The sequence below is a fragment of the Eumetopias jubatus genome, unplaced genomic scaffold (assembly GCF_037043125.1).
Source record: "Eumetopias jubatus isolate StellerSeaLion01/CBP00866 unplaced genomic scaffold, mEumJub1_p1.0 scaffold_11, whole genome shotgun sequence".
Classification (NCBI taxonomy): Eukaryota; Metazoa; Chordata; class Mammalia; order Carnivora; family Otariidae; genus Eumetopias; species Eumetopias jubatus.
Window position 1 is genome coordinate 122,589,597 of NW_028274817.1, and position 12,389 is coordinate 122,601,985.

The window sequence follows — 12,389 nt, forward strand, 5'->3', positions numbered from 1 at the left end:
GTGACCCCTAGAGTTGTGTGGTACACACCATGAGCAGTCATATATGGAGATCATGAAAATCTATCCATTTACTTATTATTTTTTAAGATTTTATTTTGGGGGCACCTGGGTGGCTTAGTCATTTGAGCGTCTGACTCTTCATCTCAGCCCAGGTCTTGATCTCAGGGTTGTGAGTTCGAGCCCCACACTGGGCTCCTTGGTGGGCACGGAGCCTACTTAAAAAAAAAAAAAAAAATTAAGGATTTTATTTTTAAGTAGTTTCTACACCCAACATGGGGCTCAAACTTAGCCTGAGATCAACAGGCCCCTGCTCTACAGATTGAGCCAGCCAGGTGCCCCATTTTACTTATTCTCTTAACCAGGAGATCACTACACAAATCTAAGCCTAAGGCAACCTATTTTTGTCCTGTTCCGTGTACCTCTTTCCTCCTCTGTAAACAGAACCATTATTAACGTCTATTTGACAGATGCGGAGTGAAGATTAAGTAGATTAATGCACAGAAGTCCTTGGAGGCAAGCCGGGGATGCACGAGCCCAACTGAGCATGAGCCCCGATTCCATCCTCTCCCAACGGGGCAGCTCTGGGACCAGTTCCTACCTCACCTGCAGTGCTAGGCAAGGTGCTACAGAAACTCGTATGATCTCCGCTCCGGACACGATGGCTGGAAACAGGTCTCCCCGAGACCAGTTCTAACACATGGTCTGTCTGATCCCCCCCCTCTCTCTCAGCAGTTCCCGACCCAGGGCATCTCCCTTTGTCTGATAAAACGCCACACGCGTCCTCTCCTGAATATTATCTGCAACCCTGCCTTCTCCGAACCTCTTCACACCACGCTTGCTGCCTTCAACCTGAAAGGCAACAACTCTCAGATCTTCCCGCAGAAGGTCCTGATGTGTGGCAGGAACTGAATGTGTTCCACCCTGACTTTTAAAGAAAAGCGTAAGAATCACGAATCGCATGAATTAACTGTAAATATTACACAGGAGTTACGTGGTATTATTTCAAAGGGTGCGGAAACAAGTCGGCTTGAAGACATTACATTGTCTTTTGATCTTTTTCTAAGACTAAAATCTGATTAACAAACCTAAAGCACCACAGTCAACAGAGTGCTTAAGGTATGCACAGGAAATACAGGTTTAAGGGTTTCAAAGGTTATAAAGTTTATAGGGATTTCAAAGACTATTTTATTTTTATTTTTTTTTTTGAAGATTTTTGTTTATTTATTTGAGAGAGAGAGTGAGAGCACAAGCTGGGGGGAGGGGCAGAGGGAGAGGGAGAAGCCAACTCCTCCCTGAGCAGGGAGCCCGATGCGGCACTCGATCCCAGGACCCTGAGATCATGACCCGAGCCAAAGGCAGATGCTCAACCGACTGAGCCACCCAGGTGCCCCAACTGACTGCAATTCTTTTGGACAAATACCCAGAAGTGGGATTGCTGGATCATATGGTAATTCTATTTTTAATTTTTTGAGGACCCTCCATACGGTATTCCGCAGTGGCTGTACCGCTTTGCATTTCCCCACTGCATGAAGGTTCTCTTTTCTCTACATCCTTCTCAACACTTGTGGCTTTTTTTTAAAGTAACGTTCACCACCCTTCAATCTTAAAAAAGGAAGAGAGTCCCGTGAAATGCAACCACACAGATCGACCAGAGGGACGTTGTGTGACGTGAATTAGGTCGCTCACAGAAGGACAAACACTGCAGGGTTCCGTTGACAGGAGGTATCTACAATGGTCAAACTTACAGAAGCAACACAGCAGCGTGCTGGTGGCGAGGATCTGGGGAATAAAAAAGATGGGGAGCTGCACATCACCGCGTAGAAAGCGGCAGTTATGCAAGATGAATTCTAGAGGTCTGCCGTGCAGCCTAGTGCCTAAAGTTAACAGTACTGCGTTGCACAGTTAAAAGTCAAACAGGCTAGATCTCAGCTGAAGTGTTGGGACAACAATGAAATTAAAATAAAAATAGAAAAACACAACACAAAAAGAATTAACGCATGGAGCTTCTACTGAAAGCAACACCAGTAAATCAGAGAAACCGTTTGCAATACGAAGAGCTTTCACAACACGTCAGGCTCACCTAGTGTGGCCGACCTACTGGGTTGGCCTGCTATGATACCATCAACCTCCGAATCTTCAGTGGCTTAAGAGAGGGAAGTTTGGATCTTGGTCAGGTCGCAATCACCCGGTAACCAGGCAGCTCTCCCTGGTTGCCCCCACTGGTGACGTGGTTCAGGGGTCCAGGCTCTTGTAACTGCGCCGTGGCATCCTCATTCCTCAGGATCTTCCCTGAGTCCTTACCTGGATGTTCTGCGTTCAGCGGCCACAAGAAAGATGACATGCGCGGAACTTTCTGGCGAGGGCCGAGTGTCTCATGGTCCCAACACGACAATCAGGGAAGACGGAAATGCGTCCCTGCCTCGTACCCACAGACATGAAACTGTCCATTTGCTGCAGGAGAAAGTTTCTGCCTCAAAGGTAATCACAAAGAGGCCATGCCCACGGGGGAACACGCCCCGTCTTTGTAAATACGGCAGTTTACGTACTTAATTTTGCACCTTGTGTTCAATTTAGACAACATGCATTTTCAGAGTCAACTCATAGTGCATAGTTATAAAAAATACAGTCACTGGAGATTTTGCCTTTAGAAAAACACCACCATAGACAATACAGTTTGTAACCTGAGACCCTCACATGATCCGTGAGGCCAATTTTATATCCTAGACTTCAATACAAAAGGGACGGGTTGCGCTCTGGAAAACAGTATGGAGGTTCCTCAAAAAGTTGAGAATAGAGCTACCCTACGATCCAGCAATTGCAGTACTGGGTATTTACCCCAAAGATACAAATGTAGGCACCCGAAGGGGTACGTGCACCCCAATGTTTATAGCAGCAATGGCCACAATAGCCAAACTGTGGAAAGAGTCAAAATGTCCATCGACAGATGAATGGATAAAGAAGAGGTGGTATATGTACACAATGGAATATTATGCAGCCATCAAAAGGAATGAGATCTTGCCATTTGCACCGACGTGGATGGAACTGGAGGGTGCTGTGCTGAGTGAAATAAGTCAATCAGAGAAAGACATGTATCATATGACCTCGCTGTTAGGAGGAATTCTTAATCTCAGGAAACAAACTGAGGGTTGCTGGAGTGGTGGGGGGTGGGAGGGATGGGGTGGCTGGGTGATAGACATTGGGGAGGGTATGTGCTATGGTGAGCGCTGTGAATTGTGCAAGACTGTTGAATCACAGATCTGTACTTCTGAAACAAATAATGCAATATATGTTAAGAAAAAAAAGAAGAAGAAGATAGCAGGAGGGGAAGAATGAAGGGGGGGAAATCGGAGGGGGACATGGACCATGAGAGACGATGGACTCTGAAAAACAAACAGGGTTCTAGAGGGGAGGGGGGTGGGGGGATGGGTTAGCCTGGTGATGGGTATTAAAGAGGGCACATTCTGCGTGGAGCACTGGGGGTTATGCACAAACAATGAATCATGGAACAATACATCACAAACTAATGATGTAATGTATGCTGATTAACATAACAATAAAAAAGTGACGGGTTGCACACTGGGTAAAGCAAACCTAGGCACTGTGCAATCCGCCTCTAAGAAGATGTGATTATGTGCCCTGTAAGCTAAACAGCGCTATCCTGCAAACTCATTTAGAGCATCTGAACCTCATTAGTAGAACCCCAAGGATGACCAGGGCACTAGAGTCCCCCACTTAGACCCACTGGAGGTGTCCTGGAGGGAGCCTGGATTTAACGGGGACACTGACATCACACAGCACGTTCTTTGAGGGCTAACGAGCGTGTAATGAGGCTTGAAGCCAGCTCGGAGCGTCTACAAGTCACCACGCGTCGTCTACACAGACCTCTCCCTAAGGACCCGTGTTAGCGTTTGTGCAGAAGTGCTGGGTCAAATGGGAACCCAGGTGGGGCCCCCTGTGCCCACACTGTCCTCCTCGTCCTTCTTACTGCTGCCATGCCTGATTCTGACTCGGCTTCGGTCTTCCAAAGGAATCCTGTCTCAAGACCGGACGAGAGATCAATGTTTTCCATTCCTCAGTTTCGACGCTGCAGACTTCTCTGCTGCAAATATCTCATGAGCACAAGAGGTGTTTCCCCCACGTACAGGGCCACTCGAGACTTGGACGTGCACGCGAAGGGAAAACATAGTAAATAGGTTTTAAGACAATGACGTGTTGCGTGCAAACCTAAAACACGTGAAAACACATTAAGATCCTATTTTACGACTGTATGGGTACACAAGTGTATGTGATCTTCAACCTTCAATGTTCATCTTGTTCCTTCTGATTTTAAAAGGAATTAAGGGGGCGCCTGGGTGGCTCAGATGGTTAAGCGTCTGCCTTCGGCTCAGGTCATGATCCCAGGGTCCTGGGATCGAGTCCCGCATCGGGCTACTTGCTCAGCGGGGAGTCTGCTTCTCCCTCTGCCTCTCCCCCTGCTTGTTCTCTCTCTGTCTCTCTCGCAAATGAATAAAGCCTTTTTAAAAAATAAATAAATAAAATAAAATAAAAGGAATTAAGGCATTTTTCACACGCCCCCTCCCCCCAAAAGACCTGAGGCAGTGTGCATGCCTGATCAGATGGGAGGGGCTGTTCTATTTCCTGTCCGTCTCTACACTTCCGACCGCTCCCTGCGGCTTAGGGATGCAGTCACTATTTGTCCCGTTGAAACCTGCAGCCCCCATCGCTTCACACAGTCAACCCTCCACACACTTGCTGCATCGAGTCACGCGAGAAGGCAAAGCACTACAACACGTTTCGTCGCCAAGGAAAATTTTATTTTACCTTTGCATGGACATCAGAACGATGTTTTCAGAAACCTTAAGCAGGTGCGTCACTTTAGAGACGGCGTCTTTCAGACGTGGACAGAGTCCTTTCCCTGCATCTTTTCTCCCCTCTCCCCTGGACATCCTCCAGGGCAATCGAATGTCTGTTTCTCTTCTTGAATCCTTCACGATGCGGGCTGCGATTCTGCTTTTCACGCAGGGTTTCTGACCTTGGGAAATGAGGTCTGTCCACAGTTCCTGTTTGCTTAGCGTGGCCAGACCTAGGACATGCTACGGATAGAAAGCCTTCTTTCTTTTAAAAGAATCTGTTTAAAGCTCCAAAGCCCAGTAAGGTTTGGACGTACAACTCAAGAGGTAATACCAGTGAGATGCTTTGAAAACAAGTAGCCTGGTACGGCCTTGTAAAAACAAAACAGACCAGGTCATAAAAAAGGCTTGCTAGGTGTCTGCTGAAAAAAGAATTCAAATTTCCTGCTGTGGATCCCAAGCAAAACTTTCAGATGGCAAGGGGGTTGAAACCTAAGAATTAAGCTTATCATGAATAAACCTGATTTTCCAATACCCTGGTTCATAACAGTCGTAAGTTATTTTGAGGCAAATAGTTTTTTTTTTTTTTTAAGACTTTATTTGCTTATTTGAGAGAAAGAACACAGAAGCAGGGGTAGCGGGAGAGGGAGAAGCAGGCTCTCCGTTGAGCAGGGGGCGCAATACGGGACTCGATCCCAGGACCCTGAGATCATGACCTGAGCCGAAGGCAGACACTTAACCATCTGAGCCACCCAGGCGCCCCTTGAGGCAAATATTTTAAAAGCTGATTTTATTTCTAAAGGTAGATGTCCTTCATTGGCTGCTAACATTCAGTACAGACTGAACAACTCTATACATACATACGTATTCACATATTCTATAAAAGTGCTTCCTTTCACTTAATCCTCCAACACACATCCCCAGCCCCCGAAGTGTTGTCTAGAAGAGTCCACTTGCACTGAGTGTGTTAAACTTTGAGTAAACACGATCAGCGTAATACCTAAGTTTGTAACAGTGGTTTTAAAGTTTCTGCATAGTAATGCCAGCAATAACCCTACCCCGGGATTAACAAGTTAGTACAGTTGTTAGCGGTTCCTAAAGCAATAGGACAGATTCTCAGCCATTTGTGGAGTTAGAAATCCACACGAAAAATAAGAGACCCGTTTGCTCGCCAACTTTCAACCTTTCCCGAGGAGGGGAGGAAAAATCATCACTTGTAGGTTGTAAGAAAAGAAAGATGTAAAATGTGAAATCACGGATCTCAGGAGGAAATGCAGTAATACTACTGGATCTTGGAAGTTCTTCCCGGGGCGGGGGACACGTGGAGAGACGTGTGGCCCGTGGTCAGGGCGCCTGAGAGCACACATTCTCTCCGCAGGGCCATGTGGGGTCCAGGCTTCGCACCGATCTGCTGTCTCCTGGAACAGAGCAGACACCGGGCCAAGAGGGAATGCTCGGACACGTGCACTAAAGAGACAAAGGGATAGGCACAGGAATGGCAGCTCCTCTCCACTGACCCGAAAAGGAATCCACATGGTCCTGGTGGCAGATGTCTAGAGTCTGATCGAGTGACATGAGCATCCTCTACTCAGGTGCATGCTCTCCTCCGTGGGGGCTGGTGGTGCAGACTCAGGACCTTCCTCCCACAGAGCCACTGCCCACCCCCTCCTACGTGGCCTGGTGATGCCCTACCCCTCAATTACTGATGTTGGGAGAAGCAGGATTAAAACGAAATTGTACATCTCCTCGAGGATGGAAGGCACGGGTATTTGTTAGCCACACAATACAAGTGTAAAAAGCAAAGGTACTTATATGAGCTACTGTGGTCTCATCAGTAAATTCTGCAGGAACGAAAGGTATCATGATATTGTGCATGGGTCATGGATTGCTTACGAGCTCTCCCCGCCAAGTAATACACTTTCCAGGCCAATAATTCTGCACTGCATCGGGAGGGATTCCTTGTGCTACAGTATCCCCGAGGTAGCCTTTATCTGGGAACTTCCATTCACCAAAGAAACAGTAAAGCCCAAATATAACACTATAAATTATGCAACGGGAATCCATTCAGGACAGACTGTCTTGGGATTATGGTTCCCGAAGGATTTCACAAAAAAGTCTGCTGCACGAGAAAAGTCTAATCTGTGAACCTCTCCTGCTTTTACCTAAATAGCGTGAAGCTTCTAGTTTTACAGTTTAATTATCTCTGATTTCCTGAGGAAAGAAAGAAACTGTGTATCTGTAAATATACCTATCATGCATAGTTTTTAATATGTGCTCTAAGTAACACTGATAATAATTGCCTTCCAAATCAAATTGCAATTGAGCATCACCTATTATTGGTGAAGAAGATGGTCCTTTAACTCATTCTGAGTTGCATGTATTAAGATTTAGTAAGTGCTGTTTAAATGCTATTCTGTTCTTTATTGGTGTGCCAGGGAAATCATGGCAGCCGATACACCACAAGGCATCGTGGAATAATGGCACCTTATGCCATGGGTCCACTCATTTGCAGAGGTGTCAGCATGATACCTTCTGCTCCTTCCTACCCACCCGAACCCCCACACTTACAGGACTCTAAGAATTTTGGCCATGGAACCCCAAGTCTGGCATTTATCCCTGTGTATACCGTAGACTTTGCTTTTCCCCTGGGGTAACCGGGGGGCTCTTGATGGAGCCTTTGGGCAGTAAGATGGAGAGAGGCTCCCAGTCCGAGGTGCCGACAGGGCTGGCTTTCCGCAGGGCCGCCCCCCTGTGTGTGCACAAGGCAGGAGGCGGAGCGGGCGCCAGGCCTCTGTCCCCGGACGTGCACCTAGCGGCTCTCCCTCCTGGCCTGTTCCTCCCGGTCACACTGGCAGGACAGCCCGGAAGATGAGCAGCACATCTGAAGCCACGGCTTCCAGAGAATGTTGCCCAGTGACAGCTGATTGGGGACCTCCTGCAGGGTCTTGGCGTGGCGGTCTGCAGCCCGCTGCATGACGTCGACGATCTCCTGGAAGCGGGGCTCGGTCATCGGCGATACTGGGTTTCTCTCCCTGGGGTCTCTGGAAATATCGAAGAGCAGCGGCGGGTGATGCTGGTTCACAAACTGCCCGTGGCATAAACACACGTGTGTGGAAAAGCACCCGTTGGCGCCCTCGGGGTTGAACTTGGGCGTGAAGAAGAAGGCCTTCCAGACGGACGTGCCTGTGGTTTACAAGGACACAGGTTGGCATGGGGTGGGAAGCGCCCTGAGCCTCACCGCAGAGGGGAGCATGCACAGACACTACGCCGCCCCGTGCTTCCGGAATGCGGGGCACCGGACGTACGTCTCGTCCTTACCGCTCCAAAGAAGAACACCATAGCTCAAAAAAAAAAAAAAAAAAAAAAACCCAAAAAAACCCAAAAAACAAAAAACAAAAAACAAAGCAAGAGCATGCATTAAGCTGTAACGGCCAAAGAAGAAATGGTAAAACGGACAGAACGACAGCTTCTGTGAGGCAAATTTACACAAGGTCACCATGGCGTTTTCTTCTTACGCACAAAAATCTCCCTATTTCCTCCCATCTCCTTCTTCCTCCTCTTCCCCAACCCCCAGTGTCCGAGGCGATGCTGGTGCAGGCAAGAGAAGAAAAAGCCTATGAACAGTCTGCACAGGGAACTCAGCCAGGATGGTCGTTTGGGTCTCATGGACTTTATAGCTTGGAACACTGCAGAGCGGACATTCGATAAACACACACACACGGACAAACAGATTATTTTTGTTTGTCTCTCTACCACCCAGCTCTACCATTTCCTGCTCTCCAACCTTTTCAACCTGCGGCCTCTGTTTCCGTTTAAAAGTAAGAGAACCTTCCAGAAGAGGGAGGAGGCTCCCTGCTGACATGTGCAGGAGAGACGCTAAAAGCACACGCACACACAGACATCACGCGCAATCTTAAACACGCGAAGGCCTCGGTGAACATTTTATTTTCTCTGCTCCGAGAAAGCCTGAAAGTAGCAAATCAAGAATTAAATGAGCCTGCTAGCGAGGATGGGGAGGGACCGCCAACGGGCAGCAGAAGGGAATGTTCTCAGATTAGACTGGGACTGGGTGTGCACAGCTCCACACATTTGCTAAAAATTGTGGAACTGGAATTTTCAGGTGTGTAAGTTATTTCTTAGTAGAGCTGTTAAAAATGCCAAATTAGGAGAATTCACCGACCCCAGAATAGGATGGCTACAACATTTAAAAATTAAGCTTGTTTTTGTTTTTGTTTTAACGCCTGGGCGGGGCTTGAACACGTGAACCTGAGGTCAAGAGTGAGCGGAAGTCAAGAGTCAGATGCTTAGCCAACAGAGGCACCCAGGCGCCCCTGAAAACTAAGTTCTTTGAACATCAAGTCTGTGTTCCGTTATACCCCCCAAATATTGGGGAAAAACCTGCTTTACAAAAAATTGTTACCAAAGAACGGATTCCCTGTTTATTCCAGAATGTTCTGAGTCTGTGAGGAGCTGCGTGCTCATCAAAGAGCCTCCCCTGAGAGAGCTCAGCAAACGGCTTCCTACGTGGAAAAACACGGCCGACACTGAAAGAATTAGCAGCTACTGACCCACTGCAATCAGGTGCAGGACGGGAATGTCCTCCTTTGCATTTTCCTTACAGCGCTTTTAATGCAAAGTCCTAAAGACCTTCCCACTGTGTGGCATCCCACATGCGTTTATTAATCCACTTCCATAATCTGCATATATTCTCGTGCATCTTTAGTGACCAACGAAGGCCAATACAAAATAAAGCAACGGAAGCAACCTAACACAACTGTCGCGGGTGTCCGTGTTGTCTCTGAGCAACCCCTGACCTCGGATGAGCGTATGCAAGGGAACGTGAGCCTCTCTGTGGTTTTGGGGGGCAGGTGGGAGACGTAGGAAGGGCAAGCGCTGTGCGTGCGCCAGAAGTGAATACGTTACGGGCATCCGTATCAGGACGCCTCCCGTCTTAGCCTCCCCGATATGCCGGGAGAGACTCCACCCCACACCTGGGTCAGCTCCCAGGTGCTCAGCACACCTGCCTTTTAAAGATGAAGTCAGGCAGACACGCCAGGCTGCGGACACCGTTCCCTGAGGGCCCTCTCCAGCAGAGTTTTTCAAAAGCACATGTCTTTCCTGAACATTCTCTCCATGCACTCCTCTTTTCCCTGTGTGTCTTCCCAAGTGCGACCTATTTCCTTTAGGACTCTTGCCAGCAACCCAGGCCACAGCCACCTTGAGAGCCCATCGCCAGTCAGGGTCATGAGGGCCAAGGCTGTTACAGACACAGATGTGTGCGGGAAGCCCCTTGGGCTGCTGCCGATCCAGAGGGCATTTCCAACCTGACATTCGAGTCAAGTCTCGGCGTGTTTAAAACCCCCAGAGAATGCAGGCTCCCGAACAAATTCATTTCAAGGGCCCGTGCTCCCCACTCACTTTTGAAAGCCACGCACACAGAGTCCCACAATTACCGCCTTCGCTCAGGCCCACCCAGCTGTGAACTGCAGAACTGACTTAAAGGCCGGGCAGGAAATCTCCAGCATCTTCACCTGGGAGCAGCGGGGGATCGCGACCGAGCCCGGACAAGTGTACGATGAAGAATTCATTTTTCTGATTCTTTGCTTGTTTGGTATGCTCTATGCGGTATGTGCCTTTTCATTTTCTAATCTGAAATTCCAACATTTTTGCAAAAAGATTGCTTATTCTCTGTGCTATTTCTTTGGACCATTTTGGATTTGCTCCACTTAGAGCAATGGGAATCCATTTTATTGCACGTAGGCTCACAAGACATGGACCCCGTTCCATTCATTATTCACCAGGAACCCAGAAATCCACAACTTCAGAGCTGCCATTTCAAAGGAAAACACTACATCCCAGGCGTGTGATAAAATAGGAAGGATCTGGTCACCTTAAAATGCTAATAGCTATATTCTGGCCTCTCTCCCAAAATTATTTTGATAACATATTTCATCCTACATTTCTCCATATACTAGAAAAAGTTTTTTTTTTTTAAATACATTTTTTCTCCTGTTAAAATTCCACTGTACTTTAAAGAAAGACTGTTCTTCTCACCTCTGCAGAGCCTACCTGAAAACCGAACATGTTTCCTGTTTCCGTGGCTTGTGTTGTATGATCAGCTTGAACCCCGGCCGTGACGGACGGCATGGGTTCTACGTTCAGCTCTGCTGTGTCCCAGCTGTATGATGCTGGGCACGGCTGTGACCCTCTCTGTGACCCACTCTCCCCTTCCGTAAAGTCAGGAAAATCACAGTCCCTGCCTCGTGACATTGCTTTGAGGGCCCTCAAAACCCCGTTGCTACACCGAGCCGAGTGCAGAGTGAAGACCACGTAGGAGTGAGCTGTGAACATAAAGCATCCATCTAAGCAAGACACACAGTGGATTCCCTCTGCTCTTAAATCCCTTTACTGTCATTCACGTCTTAAGACTCTCCCCCCACCCCCGAAGGATTCCTAAAGAGCATGGACGATTAAATGTAAACGGCTTCAGCACATCGGCTCTGAATTCATCACTCGGACCCAGACTTCCCGTGATGAATGCCGTCGGACTGCTAGTCCTGGCAAGATGTACTTTGGACGCTTGGAGGACTCCGTGTATATATCATGTAAGGCACGCACAGACACTGTGGGTTTTCCGTCTGGCAGGGTTTCCTGCTACATCGCCATCTTGAAGTTCTTCAAGAACCGTTTCAGTAACGCTTTGTTTTTGAACCGTGGGGGACCCACACTCAAGGGACCCCAGGAATGCCCCCTCAGGAATGCGGACGCCATCTACTGATGTCTGCAAATCCGTCCCACAACCCCCAAGCCCACGGTGACCTCCCTGCTTCCAAGACACATGTCAAACAGCACACCGTCTGCTCCCCTCTCCTCAGCCAGCCACCCTACACCAACGCCCCCGTTCCCTTCTTAGACCCAGAAATGTTACATCGGGCGTCCCACCTGGAGCCGCCCGGGGGCACCAGCGTCTCTAACTCAGTGCGCACTCACTGTAGACCCACACCTCGTTCATCTTGACCCCCCAGGCTCAATCCCACGTGTTCACCTTAGCCCAGACCCTGAACGGTCCAGCACTGAGCCAATGGATTACAGGTCCGACTGCTTCCTGGCTGGAACCCCCTATGAGAACAGTAGCACACATGAGGACGCAGCTACGGGCTCTCGCTCTCGCTGAGAGCATCTGCCTCACATCCAGGCAGGATTTCCAGCAATGCTAGCTCCCCCAACTGGTGGCTGATTCAGTCAGAGCAAGAAACACTCCCCTGACTAACCCTCCGCTGTAGAAACAAACAAGTCACTGGGGAATAGAAATATGAACCGCAGTACACAATGGGTACACGATGCATGCTAGGCGCCCTGCCTCTTGCTCTTTGCCCCCGTATGTTGAAATCCCCCATCGTTCGAGGCTCTCCAACAATGCCATCGCCGTGGGCCTGATCCAGTCCCAGCGGGACTTTATCACGGCCTCTGTCCTGCTCACCCGTTCTCACTACACATTCGCTGTCTGTGGACTCACTCCATCTCCTTCGCTCTCTGAAA

General features: G+C 48.6%; 1 protein-coding gene across 1 annotated transcript in view; it reads right to left on the reverse strand.

Annotated features, from left to right (window-relative positions):
* Positions 1-4,825: 4,825 nt before the first annotated feature.
* The window catches only part of STS (steroid sulfatase), a 159,417-nt gene continuing 151,853 nt past the window's right edge, over positions 4,826-12,389 (reverse strand). The window contains exon 11 of the mRNA XM_028114963.2: positions 4,826-8,033. Coding sequence (XP_027970764.1) covers positions 7,660-8,033 — 374 coding nt within the window. The 3' untranslated portion in view covers positions 4,826-7,659. The remainder of the gene's footprint in view (positions 8,034-12,389) is intronic.